The 15,450-nt window shown below is 37.5% G+C and overlaps 1 protein-coding gene across 6 annotated transcripts in view; it reads left to right on the forward strand.

Moving 5' to 3' along the window:
• The window catches only part of SPAG1 (sperm associated antigen 1), a 78,350-nt gene that overhangs the window by 13,443 nt on the left and 49,457 nt on the right, over positions 1-15,450 (forward strand). For 4 of the 6 annotated variants that reach the window (XM_081503424.1, XM_081503422.1, XM_081503426.1 and 1 more), the window contains 6 exons: positions 174-299; positions 6,196-6,260; positions 7,235-7,341; positions 7,928-8,033; positions 11,406-11,536; positions 14,907-15,013. In XM_081503424.1, coding sequence (XP_081359550.1) covers positions 174-299; positions 6,196-6,260; positions 7,235-7,341; positions 7,928-8,033; positions 11,406-11,536; positions 14,907-15,013 — 642 coding nt within the window. Of the gene's footprint in view, positions 1-173; positions 300-1,641; positions 2,167-6,195; positions 6,261-7,234; positions 7,342-7,927; positions 8,034-11,405; positions 11,537-14,906; positions 15,014-15,450 lie in introns of those variants that run through there. The other 2 variants (XM_081503427.1, XM_081503425.1) reach the window with 2 other exon arrangements.

Genomic DNA, 15,450 nt, shown 5'->3' on the forward strand with positions numbered 1-15,450 from the left:
TCCCTACAATTGCAAAACATAGAGTAGGAAGGGCATTTCAGGTAGAGAGAATGTCATGATCAAATTGTCACCTAAAAATTGACCCATAGTATGTTGATATATAGTCTTTTCTAATGTCTGCTTAATTATTTAAAACTGTATATTTACCTTCTTTTTTTCTCTCTTCTTCTCAGAGTTGGGTATCAGAAATTAAAAAAGAAGATGATAAAATACACTTTCATGAAACTGAAACATTTCCAGCAGTGGAAGATAATTTGCCTCCAGTTCGTGGTTCAAACAGCCATCTTCATGTTGCCAAGGTATACCTTTTTGGTGTGGGAGGTAGGTGGTAGGGGAGAAAGTTGTTGTTTATTAAGAACATTAGCTTGGTTTAATCATTGTAGCCAAAGTGTGGTGTCCTCTGGGCAGCTGGAGATTTTTTTCATGGTGATGGTGTGTTTTCACCTTGTTGAGTACGCCTCCCCTGGAGATCAAAATGAAACAGTATTTTCCTTTGAAGAACTTGCATCTTGAGTTTACTGCTTCCCTTATTTTTTTTTTTTTTGATTGTTCTGTCTCTTCTACTCTGACAAGTTTTGATGAGTACTTAAGATCCAATTGAGTATGTAAATGTTTCAGGGGATAATTTTATGTATCCAGTAGAGGTACAGTGGGAATAGTTTGCATAATTAACTATGGATTTAAAGCATTAAACAGATGGATTAATCTGTTTAATTAATCCATTAAATCCATGGATTTCAAGCAGTTATAGATGGCATTTCTCTATTTAGTGCATCCCCCTCCCCCCATCCCCAGCCCCTCATGGTTATTTCTCTGAAACTGGTCCCTATTTTGCCATGGAGGTCTCTCCTTTCTAACACATGGTTTCCATAGAGAAGGGGCCTGTTGAAGTTCTGGGTTCACTTAACTTCCAGTTAAAACTGAGCTGCTTGGTGTCTACCTGACCCTGATATTATAGATCCCAGCCCTTATCTCCAGGGGATTTTGGCTTGAATCATACATCCCATTGCCTCTGCCCTCCTTTTTTCCCTTCTTTTTTTTCCTTTTATTCTTATCATCTCTAAGCAGATGGTTACCTAATTGTCTTAATTTTGGGTTGAGTCATTTTTGTTTTTCTCGTTTCTTCTTTGACCCCTCAGTTTTATTTGAAAAATATCCATAGCCCTTCATCACTCTGCTCCTTGGTAATTTACCTTCCTGGATCTTTTTACTCGTCATTAGGAATTACTCAGGTAACTGAGGTACACAGTAAATAAGTATAGTAAGGATAACACTATCTGTAATCAATGAATTCGTATTTATTGAACCCTCATTATGTGCTAAGTCTGTACCCTGAAACTATAACAATGAATAATGTGTCCTCTGAGTCCTTACTGTAGTCCAGTAGGAGTAGACAGACTAACGTGGTTCTCAAAGTATGGTCCATGGATGCTGGTTATCCCTGAGATCCTTCTAAGGGATCCATAAAGTCAATGTTATTTTTAAAACTATTTTATAAAATAATGCTTTGTCTCTTTCACTTCGTTGACATTTGCACTAAGGGTAAAACTGCTGGTTGCTGTTTAGTTGATTAAGTCATATCCGGCTCTTTGTGACCTCATGGACTGTAGCCACCAGGCTCCCCTGTCCATGGGATTTCCCAGACAAAAATAATGGAGTGGGTTTCCATTTCCTTCTCCAGGGGATCTTCCTGACCCAGGGATCAAACCCACTTCTCCTACATTGGGAGGCAGATTCTTTACCCCTGAACTATCAGGGATGCCCAAAACTGCTCGTGCCTTACCGTGCATTAAGGCAGTGGCAGTAACTGAACTAGTGGTCATTGTTTTATTCCACTGCTATGCACTCATAGTAAGAAATTCCTATTTAACTTAAAAATGTCTTTGATGAAACAACAAAAAATGTATTCTTTTTGTTAAATATTATACCTTGAAGACATATCTTTCTAATATTCTGTGTGACAAAATGCAGACTTCACAGAAGGCGCTTCACTGGAAAGTGAAATATGATGATCATCATAAGAAAACCCACTTGTGTGACTGACTGTCAGCTGAATTAGCAACTTTTTCCTGGAACAACTTTTACTTGAAGAGATGACCGAGAGACCAGCTATGGTTATTCAGAGTTCAGTTTTTGGCAAACATTTTCTTGGAAATGAATGAAATGGTCTGTCACTTCAAGGAAAACAATGAATGGTATTAGTTGCTAGTGGTAAAACCTGAGCTTTCAGGTGGAATTCTCAGTACTTCATATTCTTATGGGGCTCTCAGATAGGTGCTTGTGACCAAAAAAAAAAATTCCCCTTAGGGGAGACACTTAATGACTTTCATGATGAGCTCTGTGAGGAGTTTTAATTATTTTTTTAAAAATTGAGATATAGTTGATATATGGTATTATACAAGTTATAGGTCTTATAGTAAATCACAATTTTTAAAGGTTTACTCCATTTATAGTTAATATAATATATTGGCTGTATTCCCTGTATTTTACAGTATATCCTTGTACCTTATTTTTTTTTTACATAGTAGTTTGTACCTCCTAATCCCCCCTCTCTCCTTCTCTCTCCCTACTGGTAACCACCAGTTCTCTATATCTGTGAGTCTGTTTCCTGTTTGTTACATTTATTAGTTTGTTTTATTTTTTGGATTCCACATACAAGTGATATCATATAGTATTTGTCTTTCTCTGTCTGACTTATTTCACTTAGTATTATAGCCTCCAAGTTCATCCATGTTGTTGCACATGGCAAAATTTCATTTTTAAGGCTTAGTAGTATTCCATTGTATGTATATCCCACTTCTTGATTCATTAATCTGTTGATGGACACTTAGATTGCTTCCAGATCTTGGTAATTGTAAATAATGGTGCTGTGAACATTGGGGTGCATTTATCTTTTCGAATTAGTGTTTTTATTTTATTAGGTTGGTGTAAAGGTAATTGTAGTTTTCCATTGTTGAACTTTGCTATTTGATATTGGAATACATTCTTAAATGTGGTTATAGTATACATCGTTTTGATTTGAATTTCTTGCTTTATGTTTTTTTGCTGATGATTTATTTTTGTTGTTTGAGACCCCATGGACTGCAACATGCCAGGCTCCTTGTCCCTCACCATCTCCCAGAATTTGCCCAAGTTCATGTCTATTGAATGAGTGATGCCATCCAACCATCTCATCCTCTGTCACCCTCTTCTCCTTCTGCCCTCAATCTTTCCCAGCATCAGGGTCTTTTCCAAAACATAGGCTCTTCACATCAGGTGGCCAAAGTATTGGAGCTTCAGCTTCAGCATCAGTCCTTCCAATGAGTATTCAGGGTTGATTTCCTTTAAGATTGACTGGTTTGATCTCCTTGCTGTCCAAGAGACTCTGAAGAGTCTTCTCCAGCACCACAGTTTGAAAGCATCAATTCTTCAGTGCTCTGCCTTTTTCATGATGGAGCTCTCACATCCATATGTGACTAATGGAAAGACTATAGACTTGACTATATGGACCTTTGTTGGCAAACTGATGTCTTTGCTTTTTAATACACTATCTAGGTTTGTCATAGCTTTCCTGCCAAGAAGCACCATTTTCTAATTTCATGGCTGCAGTTATTTGTTGTTTATATTAGCTCAGTTGGTAAAGAATCTACGGGCAATGCAGGAGACCCCAGTTCAATTCCTGGGTCGGGAAGATCCGCTGGAGAAGAAATAGGCTACCCACTCCAATATTCTTGGGCTTCCCTCGTGGCTCAACTGGTAAAGAATAAGCCTGCAATGCAGGAGACCTGGGTTCAAGCCCTTCGTTGGGAACATCCTCTGGAGAAGGGAACAGCTACTCACTCAGTATTCTGGCCTGGAGAACCATGGACTGTGTAGTCCATGGGGTTGCAAAGAGTCAGACATGACTGAGAGACTTTCACTGTTTCATAGAAATGATATTAGACAAAAAGCAAATTCAAGTGACTTTTTCATTCAAGTTCAAAATGGGTTGTTAAGCAGCGAAGACATCTGGAAACATCAGGAACACATCTGGCCCAGGAACTGCTAATGAACATACAGTGCAGTGGTGGTTCAAGAATTTTTGCAAAGGAAAGGAGAGCCTTGAAGATGAGGAGCATAGTGGCCAACCATTGGGAGTTGATGACGACCAATTGAGAGAAATCTTTGAAGCTGATCCTCTTAAAACTACATGAAAAGTTACTGAAGAACTCAATGTTGACCATTTGGCATTTGAAGAAAATTGGAAAGGTGAGAAAGCTCGATAAGTAGGTGCCTCATGAGCTGACCACAAATCAAAAAAATTGCTCTTTTGAAGTGTTGTCTTCACTTACTCTGAAAAACCACAATGAGCCATTTCTTGATCGAATTGAGGTGTGCAATGAAAATTGGATTTTATATGACAACTGGAGATGACCAGCTCAATTGAGAAGATGCTCCAAAGCACTACCCAAAGTCAAACTTCCACCAAAAATAGGTCATGGTCACTGGTGGTCTGCTGCCCATCTGATCCACTACAGCTTTCTGAATCCCAGCAAAATCATTACACATGAGAAGTATGCTCAGCCTATCTATGAGATGCACCAAAAACTACAACACTTGCAGCTGGCATTGGTTAACAGCAAGGGCCCAATTCTTCTCCATAACAACCAATGCTTCAGAAGTTGAATGACGCATCCGCCATACTCACCTGACCTCTCGCCAACTGACTGCCACTCCTTCAAGCATCTTGACAACTTTTTGCAGGGAAAACACTTCCACTACCAGCAGGGTGCAGGAAATGCTTTCCAAGAGTTTATCAAATCCTGAAGCACAGATTTTTATGCTACAAGAATAAACAAACTTATTTCTCACTGGCAAAAATGTGTTGATTGTAACAGTTCCTATTTTGATTAATAAATATGTGTTTGAACCTAGTTATAATGATTTAAAATTCACAGTTTGAAACCACAATTACTTTTGTACCAACCTAATATTTGGTATATACCCTGGAGTGGAATTGCTGGATCATATGGTAGTTCTATTTTTAGTGTTTTGAGAAACCACGGTTCAGTCCACCGCTCTTCCTCACAGTGCATGCACAAATTTATGTTCTTATCAACAGTGTACAAGAGTTGTCTTCTCTCCACATCCTTTCCAACATTTGTTGTTTCTGGTCTTTTTGATGGTAGCCATTCTGACAGATGCGAGGTGATAGCTCATGGTTTTAATTTACATTTCCCTGTGCCTGCATTTTCATGTGCCTGTTGGTGATCACCATGAACATTTTAACAGATAAGATTTTTAATTGTATAATGAAATATAGGAATATTTGGAAGACCTGTGTTAATTCCTAATGACCAGTGTATAATATTACAAAATTGTGCTTGTATAAATGACCCATTCAGATGGTTCCAAATGATGATTTTTAAGGAACTATTTTAAGCTGTTGTTTTCCTCCCTCCCATTCCCTTCTGGTGCTTGGGCATGTGACCTGGGTTGAGCTACTCAATAACACTAAGCTAGTGACTGGTCAGTGATGGGCCCATAATGTAAACTAGCTAATCAGAGTCCTTCCCTGGGATTTCTCTAACTAAAGATGGGGAGAAGAGAGTCTCCTTTTCCCTGCTGATTGGGAGGCCTGTGAGGTTATAATCCCAGACTGAGTGTAGCCACATTTTCTACTGCATAGAAAAAGCAAGCAATCAGGCAGAGAGAGGCAGAGACTTCCAGGGGAGAGGAGAAAGGTAGAGAGAGGAAGAGCTATAGAGAGAGGGTATGTGAATCCTTTATCCAGCAATATCCCAGCCCTTTCATCCATTTGGTTACATAAACCAGTAATTTATTCTTTTCAAACAAAATTAGTCCAACTTCCAACTTGGGTGTCTGTTATTGCAAGCAAAACAGCTCTAATACAGAAAAGTAGCTATTTCTTCAATGCCTAGGTTTTAAAGGAATGAATGATAGTTTAAAACTTTTTCATTATAAGAAAATAATCACATTTCACATATGTAAGTTTTAAAGTTTTATATATGTACCTAAAGTCCTATTCATCACTCTCATAATTAACCTGCTTTGTATTATTATGTTAATAATTATAATACTGGAGCTGTCCTAACTTCAAGGGTAACTTATTCTTAGCCATTCAATTCGTATATCTTAAGCCAATACTTCACCTTTATAGGAAAACCTGCTAATCTTATATTAAATATCTCATAAAACATAATTTTATTCTTTTAGGAAAAAAATTCTAAAAGTAGACCAGCTAAAAAGAAAATTCCCAGAGATTATGCAGAGTGGGATAAGTATGTTTTATATTTCTTTATATAAAATTGTCACTAAAAATTCACTGTAATAAAATACTGTTACTGTTACTGTTATTGTTAAGTCGCTTCGGTCGTATCCGACTCTGTGCGACCCCATAGACGGCAGCCCACCAGGCTCCCCCATCCCTGGGATTCTCCAGGCAAGAATACTGGAGTGGGTTGCCATTTCCTTCTCCAGTGCATGAAAGGGAAAAGTGAAAGTGAAGTTGCTCAGTCGTGTCCGACTCTCAGCGACCCCATGGACTATAGCCTACCAGCTCCTCCATCCATGGGATTTTCCAGGCAAGAGTACTGGAGTGGGGTGCCATTGCCTTCTCCGTAAAATACTGTAGTAATGCCTTAATTATTTTAAACCTGAACATATCAAATATAAGTTATGCCAGTAGAGTACTAAGAGTATTTGGATTAAGCACTCTTGATTTTGTTTTTTCATTAAATAAAAAGCTACAGCATCCTTCTATTTATAAGAGTAACAAAAATAACTAATGTAATATTTATCCATCCAAAATAACAATTTCTAAATTAAGAGAAATTAGTCACTACTGTAATAACAAAGTTCTGCACAATTTAGGTCTGATGAATATTTAAGGGCTTCCTGGTGGCTCAGATGGTAAAGAATCAGCCTGCAATGCAGAAGACCTGGGTTCAATTCCTGACTGGGAAGATCCCCAGAGAAGGAAATGACAACCCACTCCAGTATTCTTGCCTGGAAAGTTCCTTTGTTATTGTAATAACAAAGTTCTGCACAATTTAGGTCTGATTAATATTTAAGTCCTCGCTAAATTCTATGTTTTTAAAGAAAGAATACAGGTGACTTCTAATACAAACCTATCATATATTTTTGGAATGTATTTCTAAAGGCACAGTGATACAAATACAAGAGTATCAATAATAAATTTTATTCTCGTTTGTATTGAGCTTTTTCCTAGTTTTTTATTATTCTTTCATTTAAGATTTGACGTGGAAAAAGAATGTGCAAAACTTGATGAAGATAAAGAAAGAACTGTAGTAAACAACAAATCATATTTGTCTAAAATTGAGACAAGACTAGACACAGCAGGTAATGGGGGAAAAATAAGAATGATCTAGTAGTCTTTAACTTTTTTGAATTATAATAAAAGCTGTTGACCCAAAGACATTCTCTTTAAGTGCTGCATATTGCCATGAAAAGTTATGAATTTTCTCCTAGGGCTGACCACCCCTAACAAATTCCATTCTATCCTAAACTTCTTAATTTTATGAGTAATAATAGTTATGATACTTAAAGTAGTGAGACTTAAAAATATATAAATATGTAAACCTATTTTTTTTTTACCATGATTCAGTTTTCATTCCCTTTTTCAAATCTTTTTTGTCCAAATCCTTCAAATTTCTTTCCCTCAAAACAAAAAGAGCGGTTTCTGTTCACGTGAAGTCCACAGGTACATAGTACCTTTAAAGTAAAACAAAACAATTATTGAGAAATCTAAACCTTCAAAAATCCTGAATGATTAAAAAGAATAGAAATATCATAAACTTAGGAAACCTTTTATTTTCTTTTGTTTTTATAGTTTTCTGCTTCTGTTAAAATAAGCATTTTTGGATTTAAATTTGGAAAATTCTATCAAGTTATATTTTTACTTACAGCAGATAACATTTATTTCTAGGTCTAACTGAAAAGGAAAAGGATTTTCTGGCTACTCGGGAAAAGGAAAAAGGAAATGAAGCTTTTAAGTCAGGAGATTATGAAGAAGCTGTAAAGTACTATACTAGGTGAACAGATTTTTGATGTGGTTTAATCTTGTCATTTAAAAAATTATAGTGTTTAATTGTTGAAATGATATAAATAAGCTAAATAATGTGTCATAATCACTCGGTATATTATACTTGCAATTTATCATAAATTCACTTGTGTTTGCCTTGTTTTTTCAATACTTTCCTTAAAACTCCAAGCTCCCACTCCTCTCCCATGTTTGACAGAGGCTCTAACTTTGCTATTTTACAGAGGAAATAGAAGCTGTCTGGATGGAACTCAACAGAAAGTTCATTCAGGATAGAGGTTAAAAACTCAGGTGCTATAGTAGACTGCCCGGCTCTAGTACTTATGGTGCTACCTCCCACCGCAGGGCGTTTGCATATATTGAGCCTCTGTCTAGACTACTCTTTCCTCTACTTGTTATTTAGTTAATTCTAACTTATTATCCAGATCTCAGCCCATGCCTTACTTTTCTGTGAAATTTTCCTTTACTTCTCAGACCAGGTTAAACCTCCACCCGACTCAATTACCGCAGCAACACCCCCCATCTCCACTGCCAAATTTGCAAACCCATATAGAATTTTACCTCTTTGTAATATCTGTTGGAGGTATGATTCAAGTTTGTGTGATTTGGCACTAACTGGACTATCAACTATGTAAGACTGAGCCCACTTGTCATTTTTAAAAATACATTGGACCCCTAATGTCCAGCCAATACCTGGTTCACAGTACATGTTCACTGTATGCTTGTATGAATGTATGAAGCTCTTATAGTCTGTGAAAAGTAAACTAGTTTCTTAAAATTCTGTTATAGACAAACTATGCTTATAGAACCACTAATGCTATCTTATTAATAGAACTAAATGCTGTACAATCATGCTTCCACCTTTGGAAAGAAGTTTTGTTGTTCTTTTTTAAATGTTGTTTGTGTCTCTAAAGAAGTTTGCTCAGCTGTTGAAGTGAACATACAAAGTAAAGAGGATATATCATTCACTGAGTTCAACCTCCCCTGTTTAGGCAGGTGGATGTCAGCTCTGGTATTGTTTTCTCTCTTCTTATAGATTTCCATCAGTGGAGAATCTCTTGTCTATTACAGGGAACAAACTTTTTCTTGTTTTCCTCTTTGAAGAAATCATAGAGGTGAAGAATTAAAGCAGCATATTGCAATGGTTAAGGGAACTCAAACTGCCACTTTTCTGACCTTGGGTAGATTCTTCACCTCTTTGGTCTCAGTCATCTCAGTGTGATGAGGCTATAATAGTGCCAACCTCAGAGCAGCTGTGAGGATTAAATAAAACAAGTTGCTGAAAGGCAGGGTAACTTGATGGTAAAGAGAACAGGTGCTAGAGTAGACCACTGAGGTTGGCATCTTGACTCTACCATTTTCAAGCTTGTGGCCTTGGGCATGTTACTTAACCTTTCTGCCCCATCTGTTTTCTCATCTATAAGATTGGGAAAGCAGTAATTCCTCCTCCATGGATTATAATGAGGATAAAGTGAGTTTAATGTTTAGTGTCTGGCATGTGGGAGGTACTCAGTGTCTGGTTCTTGTGTTATTTATTCTTACATGTATTTTCTATGTTTGATTGCTACCCAACCATGTAATTTATTTATATTCATCTTTAATGATCTTGTGGGGCTTCCCAGGTGACTCAGCAATAAAGTATCTGCCTGCCAATGCAGGAGATGTGGGTTCGATCCCTGGGTTGGGAAGATCCCTTGGAGAAGGAAATGACAACCCACTCCAGTATTCTTGCCTGGGAAATTTCCACTAATGATCTTAATAAATGGACACTTTCTGTGAGTTTTCCGTTTTTATCTTATATTGTAATTCTGGATTTAGAAGATTCAGTGTACCAATACCCTTATCATTCCCATATTTAGGAAAATATTATTTTAAAACTATATAGAGAGTATTTATTTATTTGAGTGCATTAGGTCTTAGTTGCAGCAGGCAGGGTCTTAGAGCTCCATTGCGCCGTGCGGAATCTTCTAGTTGTGGTATACGAGCTGTTAGTTGCAGCATGCGGGATCTAGTTCCCTGACCAGGGATTGAACCCCCTGGCCCACTGCATTGGGAGCATGGAGTTTTCGTCACTGGACCACCTGGGAAGCCCCTAGCAAATACATTATTTTACAGCATGTCAAATCAATTTTCTAAGCAATAGATGGGTAGGTTTAAAATTCTTCTTTTCATTAATTATATTGCATTCATACCCTTAGTGTAGCAAAACTTACTCTCTTAGGGTCTGGATTCCTCAATTACTACTGCTCTCTTCTGTTTCCTTCAATTAAAATCCTTTGGTAAGATTATGATTATTTCTTAAGGGTTAAATCTACTTTTAGATAACAGACTAATTTGTGCCTGTTAACACAATAATAATTTAACATAGGGTATTAGTTGTGGTTGATCACTATTTGCTTGTTTTTTTTTAACTAGGAAATTGTCCCCAAAGAGTAAAAAAAAAAAATTGATGTTAACTAAACTGGCTTTTTTTGAGGAGATCTGTGTGGGTTTTTAAGGGCTTCCCTGGTGACTCAGATAGTAAAGAATCCGCCTGCAATGCGGAAGATCTGGGTTTGATCCCTGGGTTGGGAAGATTCCCCTGGAGAAGGGAACGGCTACCCACTCCAGTATTCTTACCTGGAGAATCCCATGGACAGAAGAGCCTGGCAGGCTTTGGTCCATGGGGTTGCACAGAGTCGGACACAACTAAAGTGACTTAGCAGCAACAGTATGAGTGTTTAAATTATCGTGTCACTTCTAAAGCCAGAATCAATTTTAAACCTTTTCACTAGATACTTAAGCATCTGTCTAAACATTGATTTAGTAGTTTGTAGAATTTTATGTTATTACTTTTGACAGCGCATGCTGTGTTAATTTGCTGGGGCTGCCATGCAAACTGCCACAAACTGATCGACTTAAACAACAGAAATGTATTGTCTCACAGCTCTGGAGGCTAGAAGTCTGACATCAAGGTGTCTGCAGGGTTGGTGTCTTCCGAGGCCTCTCTCCTTGGCTTGTCTGTGGCCATCTTCCCTCTGTGTCCTCAAGTGATCTTTCCTCTAGGTGTGTCTTCTTGTAAGGATACTAGTCATATTGGATTAGGAAACACCCCCATGACCTCACTTTAACTTAATCATCTCTTTAAAGACTATCTCCAAGTATAGATATATTCTGAGGTGCTGGGAGGTGGGACTTCAACATATGAATTTGAGGGGACACAATTCTACCCACAACATGAGCTGTGATTGTTTTAGCTTCTAACTTTAGCTGAGTTTGTCCATTTTATGTTTTCCTGTCATTCACTTGTTGACATTAATGTCTCTTTCATACATTTTACCACAATAAAATATTAAAAACTTTTTAAAAAGTGTCTCTTTTACAGGAGCTTATCCGTGCTTCCCACCGTAGCAGCTTACAACAATCGCGCTCAAGCAGAACTCAAACTGCAGAACTGGAACAGTGCTTTTCAGGACTGTGAAAAGGTCTTGGAGTTAGAACCTGGGAACCTAAAGGGTAAAAAATGTCTATAGAATACCTTTAAATTTGCAGCACCATCTGTTGAAGGTCAATTTGTAGACACTCATTATGTTTACACTAAAAAAATTCAAATAAACTCAAATTTCTATATGTGAATCATTACCTTCCTCAAGTTGCTTTTAAGTTCAAGTTTAACTTGGGATTTAACTTCTTAATTACTTGCACTGAAGTAGCGAGTAATCCCAGATGGTTAAATCAAAGTGTACGTGTTTTTGTTCTTTAATTTTTTTTTGGCTGCACTGGGTCTTCATCACTGCCCGCGGGCTTTCTCTAGTTGCGGTGAGCGGGGGCCACTCTTCGTTGTGGTGCGCAGTCTTCTCACTGCAGTGGCTTCTCTTGTGTGGAGCAGGGGCTCTCGCGCACATGGGCTTCAGTAGTTGCGGTGCACGGGTTTAGTTCCCCTTGGCATGTGGGATCTTATTTCCCTGACCAGGGATCAAACCCATGTTCCCTGCACTGGCAGCTGGATTCTTAACCACTAGACCACCAGGGAAGTCCTAGGTGTGTTTTTAAAGAAATATCTCACGCTTGCATTTGAACTGTAGTTTGTGGGGGTTTTGTTTCAATTTTTAAAAAATTGTGGTAAAATTGACATAGCTCAAAATTTTTACCGTCTTAATCATTTTTAAGTACAGAGTTCGGTGGTCTTAAGTACATTCATATTGTTGTGCAGTCAGCTCTATTGTCCACCTGCAGAACTTTTTTAATCTTGAAAATGTACCCATGAAACAGCAACTCTTTTGTCGTCTCTACCCATCCCGGCCTCTGGCAACCACCATTCTACTCTCTGTCTCTGTGATTTTATTATCCTAGGTACCTCATACAAATTAAATCATACAGTATTTATCTTTTTCTGACTGGCTTATTGAACTGTATCTTTTCTTGTAAAAAAAATAAATTTAAGTACGATTTAATATAGATTTTAAAAGTATTTATTAATAAGCCCACACCAGAGCTCTAGAACGTTCTACCAGCTGCTTTTTGGGTTTCTCCACCTAGATGTCCACAGGCCATTTTAAATTAAGTATGTCCAAAGCTGTCTACATCTTTCCACCAGCATCCGTCCTCTGTTTCAATTTCCTACCTCGCTGACTGCACCGCCTTCTTGTGGTCCAAGCCTGAAGTACACAAATCAGACTCGACTCTCCTTTTCTGTTACCAAGGAGTCATTCCAAAAGGGAGAGGCGTAAATTATAGTAGATTCATTCTATTTCTAAATACTGTGGATTCACTTTTTTTTCACATGCCTACAAACATGGGTGGGCAGAAACCATGGGTGTGCTGAGGATGGATCCTGGTGCATCAGCCCAACTGTCATCATGGATGCCCTCCTTCCCCCAGTAAAGTTCTTTGCTTGTATGTTGTCTCTATCACAGCATATGGGTGGGATCCTAGCTTTAGGAGGTGCCTGGTAAAGGTTTTACAGTCCCCACACCACCACTGTGCCAGGCCCTGTGCCATGTAGTACATGTATTAACTCCATTACTTTTCACAACAGCTCAGTAAAGGTGCAGGTACTCTTTTTAGTGGACTTCCCAGGTGGCTTAGTGATAAAGAACCCGCCTGCCAATGCAGGAGATATGAGTTTGATCCCTGGGTTGGGAAGATCCCCTGGAGAAGGAAATGGCAACCCACTCCAGTATTCTTGCCTGGGAAATCCCAAGGACAGAGGAGACTGGCGGACTATATAGCCCACGGGTTCGCAAAAGAGTTAGACATGATTTAGCAACTAAACAGCAGCAGCTGTTACTAGCACACTCATTTTACAAAAGGACATGGACATGTTGAGAGACTGAACAACTCACCTAATATCACCCAGCTGGTAAGTGACAGAGCCAGGACTTGACGCTGGATGAGACTCCAGAGTCCATATTCAACCACTGTGCTAGTCTTCTGCAGTAGAATGGTCTTCTGTTTTCATTTTTCCCTGTTTGAATAATTTCTTAAGCACCAGAATCTTCACTATTTAAAAAAACAAATTTGACAAGCCAAATCTAGTTATCAGTATGGCCACAAAACATTAAGAATTGTTAGGTTTTCTTAAGTGGATAAATATCATCCTCTTTGAAACTTTATTTTTTACTCAAAAAGTAATTGTTCTAAATGCAGCATGGTATATGGTTATAACCCGAGGCAGAAAACGGACATTAGTGGAAAAACTGGTGAAATCCACATAAAGCCTAATGTTTAGTTAACAATATTTCTTAGTTTTGGCAAATATATCATAGTTATGTAAGATGTTAGCCTTAAAGCTGGGTGGACGTATACGAGAACTATCTGTGTTAGCTTTGCAATGTTCTGTAAATCTGAAATTATTTCCAAAATCGTTTTTTAAAATGGTGATTGTTATATCATGAATATTCCTTTATGGACAGTCCCTTCTGAAATCTGAGTAGGAACAGTAGTGGCTCAATTTGTACTTATGCTATGATTTTGCTTATATTAATGATGAAATGATTTATCCTCTAGATTTTCCTGGCTCATTCTAAGACTAAAATCAAACTAGCCAAATTTATGTTTTAAAATAGTGTTATTAAAATAAATCAGATATAAATTACAGAACTAAATTACAGAATCAGATATAAATTCCAGAATTGCAAAACCTGATTCTTTTCAAAATCATGGCTTACTACACAAAATTCTCTTATGACATAATTAATCATGATGGGACTATGAAGGCATTCATCTCAGTATTAAAAACTATCAAATTAGATGTTGTAACCTTCAAAAATTCTCTGATACAATTTACCAAAGTGTGAAATTTCTGAACTTAGCTGACTTAAACACTAAGATTCTCTCAGTTCCTATTCATTTTAGATTGCTATAAAGACTTCACTAAGGACCCATATTCTGAGTTAGGTGCTTGGTTATTAATATAAATACCACATTTAAATGAAAGGCTTTCTAAGTTTTCAGAAAGTAGAAATAGTCATGATAATTATAAGGAGGAACATATTATTATTTAGTGAAGAGCTTCCCAATAATGTAGCACAGCGTGGTGCCCCCAAAGGGTTAAGATGTGGCATCTCTCAGCCTTAGAGGAACTGGCAGAGCCTGGAGCTGTCAGAGGGCCAGGCTGTTGGAAGGGACAGTTTTTTATTGCAGCCTCTTCTGTTTGACCTCAGGATCATTTTCTATTTTTGTAAGAATATGAAAAAGGGTCTGGTTTGCACAATTACATTCTAAATTCTTCCTCTTGAAAAATGTGTCATAATCAGAATGCCACATGTTAAAAAAAAAAAAACTTTTATTTTGGTAAAATAAAAAAAAATAAAAAAAAATAAAAACTTTTATTTTTTTAAAAATAAAAAAAAATAAAAAAACTTTTATTTTGGTAAATTTTCAGCTCTTCTGCGCCGTGCCACCACATATAAGCATCAAAACAAGCTCCAGGAAGCTATAGAAGACTTGAATAAAGTACTGGCTGTTGAACCTGATAATGAGTTGGCCAAAGTAAGTACAGAAAGCAATCCCTCACCTAATTCTATAGTTTGCTTTTTCTGGGTTTATGTTAAGATGATTCCAGCCTTGCTGGATAAATGATATTGAGGAATGAATAGGACACAACTTTAAGCAGTAAATACATCTCAGACACCCCCGGTGTTAACATATATTTGAAGTGAAAGAAAGCAGACTCTTAAATTGTCCAAAATCATTAACTTACTCCTAAAGGATAAATAATTTTCTCTTTCCTCCAGCGTTGTAGGCAATCCTTTTCTTTGAGCCAATTTCAGTTTATTATGCAGAGTGGTGTAGAAGTTCCTAGGTAGGATTATGGCATATGGCCATAAAAGGGTGTTTCTTCCTTTAACTTGTATGGTAAGCATAGCATCATTGCCAGTAAACTGACTCAGATATGTACTTAGGGGATCTGTGTTCAGACCTAGAGA

This window comes from Giraffa tippelskirchi, chromosome 6, assembly GCF_054371585.1.
Source record: "Giraffa tippelskirchi isolate mGirTip1 chromosome 6, T2T-mGirTip1v1.2.pri, whole genome shotgun sequence".
Taxonomy (NCBI): Eukaryota; Metazoa; Chordata; class Mammalia; order Artiodactyla; family Giraffidae; genus Giraffa; species Giraffa tippelskirchi.